This window comes from Rattus norvegicus, chromosome 3 (genome assembly GCF_021556685.1).
Source record: "Rattus norvegicus strain SHRSP/BbbUtx chromosome 3, alternate assembly SHRSP_T2T, whole genome shotgun sequence".
In the NCBI taxonomy this organism is placed as follows: domain Eukaryota; kingdom Metazoa; phylum Chordata; class Mammalia; order Rodentia; family Muridae; genus Rattus; species Rattus norvegicus.
This window is the reverse complement of record NC_141536.1, coordinates 134082425-134101153: the sequence shown is the minus strand read 5'-3', so window position 1 is coordinate 134101153 and position 18729 is coordinate 134082425. Positions and strand designations below refer to the sequence as shown.

General features: G+C 40.1%; 1 protein-coding gene and 1 non-coding gene across 10 annotated transcripts in view; one reads left to right on the top strand and one right to left on the bottom strand.

The window, feature by feature from the left end:
- The window catches only part of Kiz (kizuna centrosomal protein), a 108185-nt gene that overhangs the window by 22585 nt on the left and 66871 nt on the right, over positions 1 to 18729 (bottom strand). For 3 of the 9 annotated variants that reach the window (XR_015682991.1, NM_001398980.1, XM_087652244.1), the window contains 3 exon segments: positions 10707 to 10785; positions 6537 to 6702; positions 5814 to 5876 (listed from right to left, as the gene is read on the bottom strand). Coding sequence is in view for 4 of the 9 variants with exons in the window: in NM_001398980.1 (NP_001385909.1) it covers positions 5814 to 5876; positions 6537 to 6702; positions 10707 to 10785 (308 nt within the window). In the remaining 5 variants the exon portion in view is untranslated. 9 annotated transcript variants of the gene reach the window in all.
- Positions 4792 to 4866, top strand: Trnaa-agc54 (transfer RNA alanine (anticodon AGC) 54). The gene has a single exon. It is a non-coding gene; the product is annotated as a tRNA-Ala (tRNA).

Below are 18729 nucleotides of genomic sequence, written 5' to 3'. Positions count from 1 at the left end.
CACTTTCACTGGACCTAAGCCCAGAGACAGGTGTCTGTTCTGTAGGAGCAGCGGACTCAAAGACAGATCGGAGGTGGTGTAAAAGCAGAGGCAAACATAAACCTTGAGGAGACGCCATCACGAACCAGAACCACTGGGAAGAAATCTTCCTGGAGCTCGGTCTGATGGTACCTTGGGCTTTTGCATCCTGAACTGTGACAGAGTAAGTCTACTACTTTTGTTTTCATTTTTGGAATTTTGTTGCTCAGGGCGGCTTACTGTTAACGCTAATGCTTCTTGTGCTGCAGCCTGTTGAGGATCTGGGACTATGAGTGCAGGGCTCTGCAGCTGGTAAGCTTATGGCCTCACCATCATAGCAGCTTGGGAGAAACAATGCTCCCCCTGACTCCCGATTTTATCAAAATGTCTAAATCCCCACCTCGTTCTCAATTTGAATTGTTTGTGTAAAATAAAGGCCTTTTTACAAACTGACCCACAGAGCCTCTCCCAGCTTTGACACGCCACAATTCTCAACCTAGAAACTCACTTGGATGTGTAATAAAATGCTTGTGCCTGGGACCTACCTTGGTTAGTTCTGATGTATCACAGTACAGAAAGCCCACATGGAATTTTACTGCATAATCATGGGGAGAATCTCTCCTCAAATGCAGGACACTAACCAACAGCACTCCTCAGAAAGGTCTTTCTATTCTTTCACATCCTGGTTAAAAGCCTCTGTCCCCCACCTGCAGGCGGCAGGCAATAGGCTCACTGCAGAGAGGCAGAGGCTGACAGGCTGACTCCAGCCTAGAGGCAGAGGTGCTGACTACCATGGAGAACAATACAAGCAATGATGTCCTGGTTTCACATTCTTTGGAAGTTCCCTGACCCAGGCACTACTAATTCTTTCGAGTAAAGCACTTCTTGGACAATGCAAGAAAAAAACATTTTTCGTGAACTTGCTGTCCTGGAGGTTATATGCCATAACACTTGGGTGGCCCAAACTTGTCACTGCATTCTTTCCTTCCAGGGTAAATCCAGTCACCAATGACAACCTGGCCATTGTATATTTTCAGCTCCCTTTCAGCTTGGTATAAAACAGAAACTGTAATGTTTGGGGAGGTAGTGTCGGAACCCGGAAGCCAAGCAGCGCCCTGCAGGTAGATGCTGACCTGTACAGCCTCTCCACGGTGCTTCAGTGTGACAACTGTAGAGCATTTCAGCTGGCCAAAGAGTACTGAGGAGGAAGGGCACAGCGAAGCAACACTTTTAACACAGCTTGACCATCAGAATTGGTGTTAAAAGAATGAGAGGCTGAATGGACATTCTTAGAGGCTTAATCCTCTTGAGATAAAAGCCGACAGCCCTTTTCACATGCAGCTTAAGGAGATGAGTTTTGCCAGGATGGGCACGTGGGGTGGGAAAAGTGGTGGTGGAGTGAGTAACTGAAAGAGATACTGTTCTGGCCTGAATCAACAAGCATTTAAGGAAACTCCTTAATTCCCCATTTTTATTCATTTGTTTGACAAATTAAGGGTTCACTGTATGGCACATACTACATAAGGTGCTGGGTTTCATGATTTAATATAAGTTGTATCATTTGCTTAAATGCAAGCTTGGTACTGAAAGGCACACTGGTGTAAATACAAATAAAAATGCTATCACTGTAGATGTGCACACTTCAGAGGGACATGTTCTCTCATAATCTTACTAAGCATTACTTTCTTCCTTGTTTGCGTGTTTCCAGAAAAACTGACCACAACATCCTGCATCCTTCACATGGTTTCAGAGGTTCAGCTGTACCCAGGCCTGTCCCACTTTATAAAAAGAAAGCCTCTTAGTAAGGCAAGCTGCTCACTTCTCTAGGTGTAGCCGAAGAGAAAAGAAATGTATGGCTGCTCATCACTGTTCCCAGAACACCCTTGTTAAACTCCTTCTTTTGCCATGATATACACTGAGGTCTCCTTGACCCAGAAGCCCTGGTACAGTGAGCTGCCTTTCTGCTACTAAAATAAGAGTCGAGGCGGAGGAGTGGAATCACTGAATCCTCAAGTTGGATTCCACATCCACTGAGCTGGTTCCAACCTTTCTAAGTTTCTGTTTGACTAGCAGGATGAGTTACTCAAGTTGAGTCCTAACAGACTATTAAGAAAGTTAGAAATGATTAAGGCTGATTGTGGGCAGGGGCAGTCTTTTCTGTCCTTGGTATCCCAAGGTTCAGTCCAAGTAATGGGCTAAATATATTAAGTGGTATATTATCTATCATATACAGAAACACATTTATAGATGTAACATTCTTTGTTTTATATGGATTCTTTAGTAAGAAGACTAGACAAATAAAAAGGGGTAGACTGTTAACAATAGGCTGGTCTGTGGGAATACTTGTACACTGGGGGATAGGTGCTGTACAAGGGACAGTCCACATAAATCCTGGGGGGGAGAAAACACTTTTTCTTTGATGACTAACGAAGCAGATGCCTTTGGAGGGATAGATGAACTCTGGTAAGGCGGCTTAAGTTTGGGAGGATATAAACAAGTAAGAAGGGGAAGTGAAGGCATTAGAATGTTGGTTCCTTGGTTCCCTTAGTGTACATTGCTAGTCACAGCCTTGGCATGAATGAGTGGCATGTTCTATAAACAAATGTTCCTTCTACAGCCTTGCTGTGGTTCAGGTTCTCAGCCCACGATCTCATACCTGGAAGACTCCTAGCTTTGTTTTATGAAATAAAGAGCTAGAAAGTGCCTTTGTTACTGATCTACACTCCACAGTTACGCACAGTAAATGATAGCATTTACTCCTCAAATATACAGAGAGAGATAATGTGCCCTTCTTATGTTAATGTCTCAAGACTCTTATTCTGAGTACAGTGGAATATCAGAGCCTTCCACCCAGCCTGGAACCTGACTTGGATTTTACCCTGCCCTCTTGCTTCCCTATTTCCTTCTAAAATGAATGCAAAGCAAACAGGTACACAGAGAAAGAGCCACATTGAAGAGCATTTCTGGACACCAAAGTTACTATTATAACCTTCTGGTCAACCCAAGGGAGAGTTTTATCAATAGCTTTCAATCTTAACACTCCAATGTGATTTGATTAGAGTTGCCCTGAGTCTTATTAGAAAGCAGTTTCATCTACCAGGGAGGTTCCCCCCAAAAAATGGGATGCAGAGAAACAACAAGGATCATTTTAATGTATTGAGAAAGCTGGTATAGGGACTGGAGAGATGGTTCAGAAGTTAAGAGAAAGTTTATGTCCCAATTGGACCTGCTACTTTTTTTTTAAAGGTCCCATATATGAGCCTATGTGTATTCCATAGCAAGTTTCTCCAAAAATAACAAAAGAAGTGTTGCTTGCTATTAAGAAGAACTTCAACCAGCCTGGTCTATACAGTGAGTTCTAGGACATCCAGGGCTATAGAGAAAAATCCCACCTCAGCAAACAAACAAGGAACAAACAAACAAGGACTTCATTTTCAACTACATGATATATTGTAAAATCGCAGTTCACAATTTTCAGTTTCCTTTAAATTCTTCCGAGAGCCTTCAACATGATCCTATATATTATGTACACTACAGAAAACCAAAGAAACCATCCAGGAGTTGGCATCAAAATATGTTATTTTCCTAAGTATTTTCTGCACAGGGGTGCATTTTGGATAATGCTGAACTGTCCATCAACACTTATGAGACAACACATCAGGATATGCCTGCTGACAGCTATCATGTGGCCTCCAGAAGGATATCTAGCTGCCTTCAGTGTGTTACCCTGTCACGTTCACTCCCACACCCTGAGTTACAGAGTGAATGAGGGTAGTGTCACTGTGATTCCTTGGTGATGGTGCCTCCAGCAGTACTGCTGAGCTCGTTCTCTCAAGAAATTGCCACCTGAGAACATGGCTAATGATTTGACTCCAGAAAGGTATTTTTTTTATTCATCAGAAGAAAGTCTTGGAGGATTTCTGAATGTTTGGATATTCCAGGTAGTCCATAAGGAACACCCTTAGTGGTGAACTGCAGGCCAGCTCCAGGGACCTTACTGATCAAGGCTGTCGGTCTCTGGCTCTTGTGCCAAGAAGCCTTCAATGAGTCTATGCTCTCAGATGGAAGATTTGCAAGGCATTTGAAGCACTTCGATGTGAACCTTACGGGAGGCCCCAGGGTGCTTAGAAGGACAAGGGTCTGGGTAGCAAGAACAGAACAGCGATACTACAGTAAAAATATCTTAAAGTTTTCTGGGACTCCCGTGCTATGTTTGTTTGTTTGTTTGTTCGGAGACAGAGCTTCTCTGTGTAGGCCTGGCTATCTGGGAACTTGCACTGCAGATGAGACTGGCCTCCAACTCTGAGATCTCCTTGCCTCTGCCTTCTGAGTGCTATGATTAAAGGCATGCGTCACCACCAGCCCTGACTCTCCTGTGGTATTTTACAATGGCTAATGCTTCAGTATGCTAAGGCATACTAAAGCATACTATTCTCTGGCAACTATTGATAGATGGAGGGTGGGCTGTTAGAATTACCGCCTATTTTACCTAAGTTTACAGATGATCCTTTGTGATCACAAGCTTACAGTCCTAACTGAAATATTCAGAGGCCATTAACTACTTCTGCACTCAAAAGTAAATATAAGAAAAAAGATAACCAAATGACTTCATGGCTATCTGGAGCTTAGGGATCATCTACAATTCTTCTTTTAACAATAACAAAAACAAATGAACAAAAATCATAGGGAACCCTATCAGCATTTCCTCAAATTGACAAATCAAAACATAATGAACATTATTGGGAAAAATGTTTAAAAGTAAAGAAAATCTGGGTTGGGGATTTAGCTCAGCGGTAGAGCGTTTGCCTAGCAAGCGAAAGGCCCTGGGTTCGATCCCCAGCTCCGAAAAAAAAAAAAAAAGAAAAAAGAAAAAAGAAAAAAAAAGTAAAGAAAATCTTTGTATAGTGGAGTGAAATATTATACATACATAATAACTGTTCTGCTGTAAACTCCATTTTCGAAACAAGAGTTCATTACAGAAACTCGAGCTTAAAAATTAATCATCATGCCGTGAAATGTATTACCATAAAGCAAGCCATTCTCTTTTGCTTGTAAACAAGAACAAAACAACCTCATATGCAGATGCATGCCTCAGTACCTCAGCAACGGTGTGTTTATGTGTATAAATATTTAAAGTCAGACCTTTGAATTTATAATGAAGCAACATACCACTTTACAAAATAAGGATCTAGTAAATTTAGATGTACAACAAATAAGGTTCCGTTCAGAATAGTAATTGCTGCTTGCTGATATTCCAAAACAAAAAAAAAATTGTAATGACACAATTCAGATTCCACCTATAAACACACGTAATACATGTGCACAAGTCTTAATAGGTCTTGATGGATGAAGCATGATTAGTGAGAATTTTAAATCGCTAGACAGGCTTTTGTACCCGAGGCACAAGCAAACTCCCTATCTAATGCATTTTTAAAAATAACAGTTTGAAGTTCAATTTCCACAGGAAAAGAAAAAAAGTAAAATTAGAAACACCTACAGTTTGTCATCTAGTCTCTTACCCTGGCCAAATGACATCTTCTCGTGGCTTCAGGTGCTGAAAGCCTGTATGATGGGGGATGCTTACAGACCGAATACTTAAAATCGAGATGAGAAGCTCAGTGGGCATAGTTGTTAACCGGCTCGGGTTATGCTAGCACAGCTTGCATACAGAAGGTGAGTGCATTCTCCTTCCAATTGCTAAGTCACTGGACCCAGCAATGACTAACCCTGAATTCCCTGATCATGCAGTGAGACTGCATCCTGTGACTGAAGCTTGTAGGCACTGGTACCTTTACCTGTGACTGGGACCGCAGCTGTGCCTTCTTCCTTGCTCTCATCTCCACAGCCACTTGAAACTTCTAAAAAATTAAAAACATTAATAAATGTGTTTCAAAATTATGAAACCAGGTTTGTTCTTCAGTACTGAGGTTGGAACCGAGGGCTCCACACATGCTGGGCGAGCTCTCTCCCACTGAGCTACACTCCTAGCCCTGCATGCTTTAAGATTTATTTTATGTGCAAGAAGGTTTTGCCTGCATGTATGTATGTGTACCATGTGTATGTTGTGCCTGGTGCCTGTGGGAGGCCAGAAGGTAGCAAAAGTAAAGGACACCTTGAGCTGCCATGTGAGTACAGGAGCCGAACCTGAATCTTCTCTAAGAGCAGTCAGTGCTCTTAACCACTGAGCCGTCTCTCCAGTCCCTGTACGTGGAATTTTAATAGAATTCTTTTATTTTTTCACTATCTCTTCATTTACAGTTTTTGTTATCTAAAAGGTACTGCTAGTGTGAGTGATCAGCTTAAGATTTCTTAACTTTATTTATTTCACTAGAAGCTCAACAGAACTACACTCAGGGTTTCCACTGAGAACATGCACATAAACCGAAAGGTACCATAAAACAACCAACATACTATGCACATGAAACCTGAGATGGGCTTGGCTAGCCTAATGCCTTGAGAAAGGATGCTGCGTTGACTCTGAATGCCTTTTTGCTGTGGACACTGCACACAATAGTTACCTTGTTCCCTTGTAAGAACACTGTTGAGACGCAGGGCGGGTTTTGCTTCCTTTATTCCATTATTGTCATTCAGAATAGATGGCATGCTGCAAGATGATTCATTACTGTGAATAGCTGACCTGTGGTCACATTCTTCGGTAAGGACTTTTTTCAATAATGTTGTTGCCTACAGTGTTTCAAAGAAAGCACAAAAAAAAAAAAAAAATCAAAACAAACTGGAACCCTGTTCTCTTGCTCTCAAAGACTCACATTTAAAATACAATTTTAGGTTAAGCTTTACTTAGAATTTAATTTCTTTCCTGACATTAAAATGCCCTCAAGATCAAAATAGCAGAAGAGGGCAGAGGGAGAGAGAGAACCAACATGAAGCTGGGTGGGTAGGGAGGTAGGGAGGGTCTGGGAAGAGTTCATGATTAAAATATTTGAAAAACATTTTAATTAAAAAATAACATCTGGTTATTTTCCAACACAATTTAATTCTGTACAACAATTTTCATTGACAATAACGTTTTTGAAGACTGAATCTTATGTACTATACAAATGTCCTACTTGAGAAGTAGGTCTGTGAGATAAGATCACCTCTGTTTATCTGAGCTAGCCTATCCTCCCTTTTTTATACACAGAAGCAGACCTTCTAAATGGAAGATTAATTCTCTCATTGAATGAATCCTGATTTCTAAATCTGTAACAGAGCATTGGTTTAGGGGCTGGCAATAGGGCTCGGCAGTTAAAAGCTCTTGCTGTTTTGTGCTGAGGGCTTGGGTTTAGTTCCCTGTACCTACATCAGGCAGCCTGTAATTTCAGTTCCTGAGGATCTGATGCCCTCCTCAGACCATTGCAAATGCTGCTTGCATGTGATGCACATATAGGCATACATATACCTAAATAAGAATGAATTGAAGAAATACACTAAGCAAAAAGATAACTGATCTGTTCATGAGTCTTAAACTTCAGGCAAGGATGAAAGGCTATGCTTGCCTTTGAGTCTCCTGAGGAGCTGGAGATACTCACTTGTTACTGCATGTCTTTTTTCAACGGACATTAACTATCCTGCCTGTACAGGGAAATCAAATTTAATCACAGCCTACCTGAGAAGCAATGTGAGGAAAAATGGCAGTGAACCGTGGTCTGAGGTAACTAAGTCTTTAATTTATAGGTGAGCACTTTGTTCCTAAGACATAAAACTACGCTAAGAACAAGAGGTGACTATCTAGCAGACAACCTCTATCACACTGTCGCACTGCCAGAGTATACACTCTCTATTAGAGAGAAGTGATTTGCTCTATCCTGGTAATAGTGATGGTGACCTGTTGATTGATGAAAATAGAAAATATGGGTAGTGTCCACCCAATCTGCAAGAAATGGGCCTAAGACATCACAAGCCAATATGACTGGTAGAACTAGACAAAGGTCCTCAGGTTCCATGGAGTTGACTGTCTGGGTAACAAGCAATTGTTCAGTAAATAAAAAGGAATTCTTAGTGATTAGCACAGCTCTGATATGAGGGTCTCTGAAGCAAAGAATGGGAGCCCCAGCCCGGGGCGTTTCATTCAGAAGCTCCTTTAAGGGTCTTGTCCTGGGCTGTAACACTGCTGCAAGGCCTTTTCCTTCTGACTTTCTTAGGTGCATCTCGTGGATCTGGGCTTATGGTAGAGGCTAGAGAAACTGGTCTGGGGTAGTGTGTGAAAGAGTTGTACTCCCAAAGGGCCTGGTGTTGGAAATTCACTTTGTGGCAAGCAGGAAAGGGAGGTTCATGCTGAGGCAGTGCAATGTGTGAGGAGAGAGAGAGAGAGAGAGAGGGAGAGAGGGAGAGAGGGAGAGAGAGAGAGAGAGAGAGAGAGAGAGAGAGAGAGAGAGAGAGAATTTTACTGCAGATTGAAGCCTACCACCAAGCTATACTCCTAACACTATTTGTAAATACTTTAATATTAAAGGTCATACCTCATGCCAAAGGACTGTTTATGGACAGTAGCATTTTTCTGTTTTACATTTCAAGGTTTTGTTTTTGTTTTTCTGCTTGTTTCTTCTAAGAAATGTCAACTAATTCTAAAGAAATCTGATGTATATAAGGGAGCACAGCTCCAAAGAGAAACTAAGTGTGAAAGCACTTAGCAGAATTAATTCTTGTCTTTATGCGGACAGTACCACTCACACACTATTAATGCACAATGGCAGTGGATGACAGCTCCCAGATTTAACATCCTCAAAATCTTCCCTCTTGGTTACAGAGAAATATTTTCCAGTGTTTAAAGAGAAACACATGCACTGATACAGATCATATTTAAGTTAAAGGAAGGGATTTTATTTATGTAGCAATTAAAAGATGGAGAAATGATCACAAGAGCCAGGACATGAATATGGATGAGATATCAGTAAACGATTTATCATTTAGGAACTATGTCTTCTGGTAAATAAAATCTGTGTGGGGCAGGACCAGACCAATTCTGAGTGACATCAGAAAGTTGTTCTTCTGTGTCAAGGTTCTCCCCTGTGGAAACAGACCTCATGAGAATAAAGGAGTGTTAAGCCACTTTGTAATTCAATGACAACCTCAGCTCATTTTGCCCCCACATAAAGTTATTACAAATTTTTATGAATTAAAAGCACGTAGCTCAATTATGTAATTGCCTAACAGGTTATGCAGTGCTGACAGATTTTATCTGGTCTCCAGGGGACAGTGAGTTTCTATGGCTTTGGTCATGTGTTTACTCAAGAGAAGGGATTGACTAGAGCTGACAGCACAGAGACCCACAGGTAAACATAATTTACATGCGGGTGTTTAATTAGCCATTTGCCCAAGAGATCAAAGTAAATACTTCTAGGCTTCATTAGACTTTGACTTTTTCTAATGGAGCTTTCTTACATTTTCAAAATCACTTACTTTTAAGATTTTCTCTAAAGAGAGAGCTATTTAACCTATGGTTTCTCCTGAATATCTATCCTTTTTCAATACACAGAAACAACTCAGATACCCTAGTTAGCTAATCCCAGAAGGATGAGGAGGGCCGGGATATGCAGTGAGTAATGGTAAAAATGTGCTTAACATGAACAAGACTGAATTCAATTCCCAGCCCCCAGCCCCACCTTGCCTCCCTCCTTCCTCACCCCTCCCTTGCATGCACACGGGCACACTACAGAAACCAAAACAGCTTCAGAAACTACAAAAGCATTTTGTCCTGAGGTTTACAGGACATTTCATCATTTTTGTGATAACACTGTTCTTCGGAATTGTGCATTTCTTCAGCCACACCTACATGTTTCAGAAACTGCCTGTTTACTCCCATTTTTAAGGAAGAAAACATTCTAGTTCTGCTCAAAAGTCTGCAGCAGTGTTTCAAACTCTAGGAGATATGTAACCCTCTTCTGGCTTCCACAGACACCTACATTCATTTGCACATGCCTACATATACAGACACCCACACATACACAATTAAAAATAAAATCAATTAAAAAAATGGTTCTATTGCCTCATGTGTCGGGTTTCCTAGTCTGTTTTTTGGTTCCTAACAGCCTTTCCCTGTCACCCCAAACATTTTCCTCAGCCTCACCTTGTCAAAGCCTATTTCTAAAGGGTCACCTTCCATGTCCTAAGACCCCTTCCATCACAGGCTCTCCCCGCTGCTTCTGCGTGTAGCTGAGCTCCCTTTCTGAGAGCACACATTCTTTGCCATTCTATTATGTGCACCCTGGTAACTGGCCTCAGAAAAGGAGGGACACATTTCATATATTTCTTTCCTTCCAATGTATCTGGGCTAGTTCCTGTGTATAATATACAACAATGGCCAAAAACATATTTGCTGGCTTAGACTCAATGACTTTATACTACTTTATAGTATGGCACAGACAAAAAACCCAGCATGTTACAGATGTTTCTGAACTCTGAAGATGTTGTGGTAGATATATTTAAGCTACCTCTGGGACCTGAATTAATATTAAGTCAGATGTTGGGTCCTTCCATAAAATCTGTAAAAGATCTAAGATCAGAAAGTTAAAAATATTATCAGCCAGTTGTGCGCCCCTCATTTACCACTGTTAACCATTTTTTAAATGTTTATCATTCAGAATATATTATTTCTCCAAACAAATAGCCTGTATAATCTTGGAGCTTATTTAAATATGTTACTACTAGCCCCAATCTTGATTTTGAAAGAAAATAGCCTCAGCACCTACCTCTTTAAGAGAATCATCATGTTCCTTCGTACACTGCCCTTGTGTCTTCAATAAGTGACAACCTGGTACTGCTTCAGCTCTGTAAAACAGAAATAGGAGAGGCACTATAAATCTGTAAATATATGTACAAATGAGTGAATTAGAAGATTCTTATATTTTTAAAAGTCTTACAGTCAAGTTAATAGAACAACATTTATCAAGAAAAATCTGGAACCTAACATATTTGAAATTACAAAACGATGTTCAAATCCCCTCCATAGGTTGAGTATATGTATGTCTCTGTGTATGTGTGTCCATGCATGTGTACATATGTGTGTGCACGTATGTCTGGTTGTACTCGCTTATGTGTGCACATGTGGAGGCCAGAGGCCATTGGGTGTCTTCTGTTACTCTCTACCTTAATTTTTGAGACAGGTCCTCTCAATGAATCTGGAATTTGCTGTCCAGCTAGACTGGCTTTCTGATGAGCCCCAGGACCAACACATCTCTTGACCTGATCCACTGTCTTTCCCAAGCTCTTCGTTTTTCAACTTATTTTGTTATATTATTGCTAACAAGCATTCTCAACTTTGCACATAGAAATAGCCAACAAGTTTTGTAAAGTCTAGCTACCTAATGCCACTTGTACTGAGTCTCACAAAATGGTCTACACTGTGACCCTGACACAGTATATTTTAAGACTCACAGACATGTACACTAAAAGAATGGTATGGTTGGTTTCCCGCCATACCAGTAGACTTCAGTAAGAGACATCAATCATATCTCCATCTTAATGTCACCTTTTAGTGATATTTTCATTATGAACTACTTATATTGAAAACAAGTAAGGGACCTCTTGGATACTGGGATTATAGACAACATGACTTGTGAGTGTCTCTCACTGTTAGTTTGATTAAGGGTTTAGCAATCTTATCTTTCAACAAACTAATTTTTTGTTTCATTAATTCTTGGTATTGGGGGCTGGAGAGATGGCTCAGCGGTTAAGAGCATTGACTGCTCTTCCAGAGGTCCTGAGTTCAAATCCCAGCAACCACATAGTGGCTCACAACCATCTGTAATGGGATCTGCTGCTCTCTTCTGGTGTGTCTGAAGACAGCTACAGGATACTTATATATAATAAATAAATAAATCTGAAAAAAAATTTTGGTATTGCTATTTTGGTTTTCATTTCATCACTTTCTGCTTTGATCTTGATTATTTCTTTTAATCTACTGGTTTGGGGTTTGTTTTATTCTTGTTTTTCTAAGACTTTAAGGTGCATCATTAAATTATGGGGTTCAATCTCCATGAACTTGTGTGTTTCTGTGGCTACTGGTTTCTAATTTATTCTATTGGGATCAAACAGACTACTTGAAATTTTTTTTCTTATTAAGAATTGCTTTGTGCTGGGGATTTAGCTCAGTGGTAGAGCGCTTACCTAGGAAGCGCAAGGCCCTGGGTTCGGTCCCCAGCTCCGAAAAAAAGAACCAAAAAAAAAAAAAAAAAAAAAGAATTGCTTTGTGTCCAATGTCTTCAGTTTCGTAAGCTGCTGTATTCTACAGGGTCTGAGTGGGAGACTATAAAGAGTGCTGTTAAATCATGTGATCTGTGTCATTTCGCAATGCTATTTGCTAAATTTTAAGATTTAAAAATTTTTTTTAAAATTTTATTTATATGTGCACACTGTAGCTGTCTTCAGACACACCAGAAGAGGGCATCAGGTCTCATTACAGATGGTTGTGAGGCACCATGTGGTTGCTGGGAGTTGAATTCAGGACCTCTGGAAGAGCAGACAGTGCTCTTAACTGCTGAGCCATCTCTCCAGCTCAAAGACTATTTCTTTAATCAACATGAAATCACCTTATCTCTTCTGACCAATTTTGGCTTGAAGTCTATTTTATCAGATACTCAAACACAGATTACTAAACATGTTTGTTTTCTAATTCCCTGTAATGGCTATTCCTGGTTGTCCACTTGACTACATCTGAAATGAATTGGAGGGCACACCTGTGATCCAGAGCTTGAGGCTGGAAGAAACAAGTTTCTGACCTGGATCTTGGCATGGAGATCTTGAGGTATAGTGGCCATGAAAAACTTAGGCCCAGGCAGGGTAGTATATACCTTTAATCCCAGGAGACTGAGGCAAGATCTCTGAGTTCAAGGTCAGCCTGGGGAAAAGCAAGACCCAGATGCAGGTCTGGTAGTAACACCTTTAATCTGGACCACGCCTTCTTTTGGAGGCCTACATAGGGACACTGGAAGAAGGAAGACTCACTCTTTTTCAACTGCTTGCACTTGCCAGCACATCTGTTGGAATCTACTTTTACAAAAGACCAGCTGAAACAACTAGCCTCATGGGACTGGGTAACTATTAGATTCTTGAACTTCCCATCCACAGCTGCCCATTGTTGGGTTAGTTGGACTACAGACTATAAGTCATCACAATAAATTCCCTTAATATATAGAGATATTCCATAAGCTCTGTGACTCTAGAGAACCCTGACTAATAAATTCCCTCAAAGGTATAAAGAAATGCAATCATGTAACCTAAAACAATCACAGCTCCTAGAGGCTAAAAAGCAGGGGGCCTGTCAACATGTACCCTTTGAGGAAGTCTTTCTTTAAAGATTTGTGAACAGAGAGATATACAGGACAAAGTAATCTTCAACATTTCATATTGGAAATTAAATGGTATCTGTCTCTATGTGGTCACTCACCTGAGTGCAGACATGACTATCTATAGCAACCTTGCTTTTCTTTTTGTGACTATTTGGATCAGAACACTTCCTGAGCTGTTCTTTGTGTTGTTGGCCCTGAAATCATAGGGTGTATGGGCTGGGAAGAGGGTGCCATAACTAGAGGTGTCTTTCCATCTCTAGGTGTCGGAAAGGTTGTCAGCAAGTCTTCTGCTGACCTTCCTGAGATCCTAGCACTTTTAAGCCTGGATCTCAAACCCAGGATTGCTTGTCCTTCTTCTAGAGACCTCGTGAGTTTCCCTGTAGTTTGTTGGCTGATGGTTCAGACCAGATTTCCAGTATGTGGAGCACAGTGCAGTTCCAACTTGGAGCCTCTGAGTTTTGTGACTTCAGAAAAGCTAAGCTAACATCAAGTTTTCCTGCAGATTTGTTTCAGGACACCTGGGCCAAGGAGTTTACAACTGTCCTTGAATGGAGTCTTTCCCATGTCTACATAAATACACTAAGTGTGAAAACTTACAAAGTGGTACAAAAAATGAAAGGAATTTTATTTTATAATGCAAAAATTTAAGTTTGACATCATATTTAAGTTTTATATACTTTTCTAATTATAATCCAAACAAATGTATCAGTTTTTCCTTAACTATAACTGACTTATTATATATTGATGATTTGACCAATGTTTTAAGTGCAGACATAGTAATAATTGTCCTGAGTTTTATTTTGAATTTAAGTAGAATAAAACAAAGAAAATTTTGTATTCTTTGCAAATAATATGGATGACTCCATGAGCTTAAGAGAATAATTATATTTGAAAGTAGATACTAAAGGAGAGAATTAGCTGCACCTGGAAAAACAACAGCAAATGAGGATCATTTTACAAAAGGTTTTTATTTAAAAAAAAACCTGGCAAATTTAAATAATTCAATATCCAAATGATGTGAATCATATTAATTCATAATTGTCTAAAATAAGAATTTGGCCCTCTACCTAGTAATAGTAATAAGCTTTGTATATGAAGCTCTTGGCATAACCCAAAATTAATCCTTGGCTTAGCTTAAACCAATAATGATGAAAGCAATAGTTTTATCTTTTTCCTTCTTATTATTAATTTGCTTCTTTATGTGAGTAGGAATTCAAAATCCTCACATTTTCTTCTGGAGTATGTTCTAGGGTAGGTGTCCTACTTTATGGGTAAGATTAAAAAGACATTTATGAGTGCTATGTTTTGCCAGGAGCCAGGCAGGGCCACAGTCATACCAACATTCATCTATTCAAAGGCTTTAAGGATTTTATAACCTGCTAAGCCTTTTTGCCTTTCCTGCCTTATAATTCTATGCCATTTGAGTCACTGCCTATTAGACAAGCAGAGTAAATCATTCTCTACAAGTCTGTATCTCTGGAATGGTTCATCAAGCTGGCTTGCTGATTTCTTGGGCCCTGGGAGGATGACAGGAACATTTTATTTAGGGAGGTTCTCTGCTACAACTCCTGGGTACAAAGGGGTGCAGCAAAGTTGTTGCAAAGAAGGCAGAGGAGAGTCCAGTGATTCAAATTTACCAGAAAGAATTTGTATTCCAAAATCTGATTGCTTGTCAATCACAGGACACAAACATTTTCTCCCAGGGCTAGAGAGTAAGCCAGAGATCACCAGTGTTTTATAAACAGCTCCTCTGGTGACAACATACACTGGAATAGAGCATAATGTTGACAGCAGACATTTCTGACTTCATCTGTCTTTAAAAAAATGATCACAGTAAAGAAAAGTCTTGAAGACTATTAATTTTTACAATTTATGTCGGTCATAAAGAATCACATCTTACGGAAGGCTGATGTATGCATACGTGTAGCTTGAAAGCCATATGCAATCAGTTATAATGGAAATCAGTGCCCTACTATGGATGAACGATCCTAGTTTAGTCAATGTAGACCTATCTTATCACCATATTCTCAGGTTTAAGAGTTACACGATGCATCATTTATTATAAAGCAAATGCACTTTCCATATCACAACTATGGGTTATGCCAAATCATATATAAAGAGATATAAAAGACAGTGGTAAAAAGCCGTAAGATTGGTTAGAGAGCTTTATAACCTGTAATCACCAAACAAATCAACCCACAAAGCTCAGAAAGATGCCTCTCAAGTCAGCTTCTTTCATCACCTTGTGAAGCAGGATTTTAAGGCAGAAGGTTTTATTCTGCATGATAAAAAACGTGATAGAAGATGAAAAGTTACTGACCAGGAAGGTCACTTCTGGTCTCTCCCAGTTCAGAGATCATAAATGGAAATGTACAAGTATTGTAAATTGGAGCCACCTAATCCACTGAAGTTTTCTCTGTCAAGATCTCTCCAAAGACAATCATCCTGACTTCTACCTAACCCACAATGGAATCATGTTTCTAGATTTAAGGTGAATTCTACTCTTAAAAAAATGTACTTCTCTTCCCTGTTTACAGCACATAAAATAGCCTAAGTGGCCCCTGAAAGATAGAGAAGACAGCGTTATATGGAAGCTGAACAGATACAAAACTGTTCTGTTTCTTAGCTCATAGCATCCAACTGTGGTGGTCTGAATGAGAATGGTCTCTGGAGACTTACAGATTTGAGTACTTGGTCCCCAGATAATGGAACTATTTGGGAAGGATTAGGAGGTGTGGCCTTATTAGATGAGGTACGTCACTTGGGGCTGGCTTTGAGGTGTTGAAGATTTTCATCATTGCTAGCGTCTGTTTGTAGATTTAGATGTAAACTCTTAACTGCTGCTCCAGTGATTACCTGTAGCCATGCTCTCTGCCATGATGACTCCCATTCCTTTGGAGATGAACCCTTCCTTATGTAAGTTGTCTTTGTATTGGTGTGTGACATAACATTCTACTATTGCTATTGAAAAATAACTAGAAACAGATTTGACACAGCAAGGAGATATACGAATCTTGACTCATGTTGCACCCACTCTTGAAACCAGTAACCCTCTCATTTTCTCTCATCCCAGCTTTACCCTTGTTTACGGTTCTTAAACTGAAGGGCTTTAAATAATAAGAGTCATTAAGGCCCAGATGGCTAGCCCTACCCTCAAGAGTTCCCAAGTCACTGCATCTAGGGTAGGACTGAACAATGTGCTTTTTAAAAAGAAGTTCCCAGCTCCTGTTGATGTTGCTGGTCCTGAAACCACATTTTGAGAACCAGTTTTGGACTAAAGGGTCTAAATCTAGAGTGAGCATGGAAATCTGGGAACCCACATGGTGCTCAGACCTGCAGAGGACCTCCTGATTGGTAACTATGGTGGATAAATCCTGGGTTGCTCACCTGACTGTACATCAGTCAAAGAATATACCTCCTCCCCCCTACTCACTAAAGTAAATGTTTTTATATTTATGGACAAACCCAATCTAGAAATACTGCTACAAGTGGTGCTGAGCATGTGAGTTCACTAAGAATAAGAAACAAATGCATTTATAGATGAGTACATGAGGCTCTCCATCAAGGCTAAACTGATGGCTACAGCACCGGCAGTGTAGACTAGTTTCACCACCTGTCAACGTTCTGATTTTGAAGCACGGGCAAGATGGATGCCTCACCAGAGCAGCCATTTCATGCCAAGTACCTTGTTCCTCTTCACTGCTGTTGCCCTAGCTTCAAGTCTGGGAAGTTGTGAAGGACAGCTGTTCTGCAAGCTTCAAGGTCTTCCTTCAGAATGTCACTGTGATTACAGAGCCTATAAAATAAAACAGGTGCTGCCCGAGATGTTTATTTAAGCACAGACTGCCTGTTTCTAGAGTCTCCGGTGGTTCTTTGTGGTTTATTGAAATATATCTGCAATATAATCTAGACATAAAAAATGCAGCAACTATACGTCTCTCCACAAAGATGTAAAATGAGGCAATTTGAAAAACTTGTTTGTGTATTTGTGACAGTTTTACATGCACTGGAGGAAGTAACTTTTAACTCTTTGATGACTTTAATGAGGTTCAAATCCACAGCTGGGCAATCTCATTCCACATTCCATATAACTGATGGGAATACTGATAATCTTAACAGCAGAACAGGCTAATTTTATATTGTCAATCATTATAGAGTTAGATCGCCACAGCCTATAACATTTATTTAAATTGTCACTGCTAAGAAATCACAATTTCTGGCTCAAGTGTGGGTTACATCTTTTACTCCTAAGTGCAAAGAATGACTATTATTTTCCATTCAGATTCCTCTGCAGTAAAGTTTCTTTAATTTTAGTAAGAGCTGGAAGATATGAAACGTATTACTCACTGGGAGAATCGATTTGGCCACTACTTTAGATTAGCTCTGTCACTGTACCAAGAAGCCTCCCAGAAGGCTGGGTAATTATTACCTCAAACAATGTCTATTTGGTGGGAAGCTGATTCTGAACTACCATGGGAGAAGATATTAAAGCCAAAACAGTGTTTCTATTTTGAAGGAGCTAATCACATTGTGAGTCGGGAATATCCAGAACACATATACAGAAAGAAAATGATCATTTATAAAACCACTTATTAAAGCAATATGCTAACCTGCCTGTTGGTAATCAGTAGTATGTTTAGGCATATTGTTGAACTAATGTAATGTGTGTCTGATATCACAAAGATAAAGAATGCAGACTGGCTACGACAAGGTGAGGAGCATGCAGACTTGTTCACCCCAATTCTGAAGCAGGTCTTTAGAGAAAAGGAAATATATGTGAGCTACTGGATTCAAGCCCATTCTTGACTGTCATCTGTGATACGGGACATCCAGTTGCAGCCAAGTTCCAAGCTTATAGCCTGCCTGGGTTTCTTGGTCTCTGGCCCAAGTCCTGTGTTGGGTCCTTCACCACTGAGGTCTACTGCTTTATACCTTCCAGACCCCAGGCCAATCTGACGTATTGCCCTAAGAAATAAGAAAACTTCTTATTTATTGCCCAGCCAGAATATGGATCCTGGCTCTTTTTGGAAGGCTTCATCAAGTAGCCACTTCATTCCAGAAGAATACCTGCCCTGAAGAAGAGGGTCCCCAAGAAGCAGCCCAGTTTCAGAGCAGTAGGCAATTCCAGAGTCAATGGTACCTGAGCCGGCAGGTGAACAGACATTTGGAGCTGTGAGGTACAGTAAAGAACCCTGAAAACAACTGGAAAGAAAGCAATGCCAATTTAGGCTATTCCAAACATATGAATAAGGAGTAACTTTTTTAATCATAGAAAAGAAAAAAGATAGTTTTTTAAATTTCAGTCCTGTAAACTGAGGATTACTCAGTAGTGAATATATTAAATTCCTGAGCAAAGGGCTACAGAAATAAAGCTCCTCACCCCTACCTTATGACTTCATGTTTCTGGACACGATATTTTTTGGAA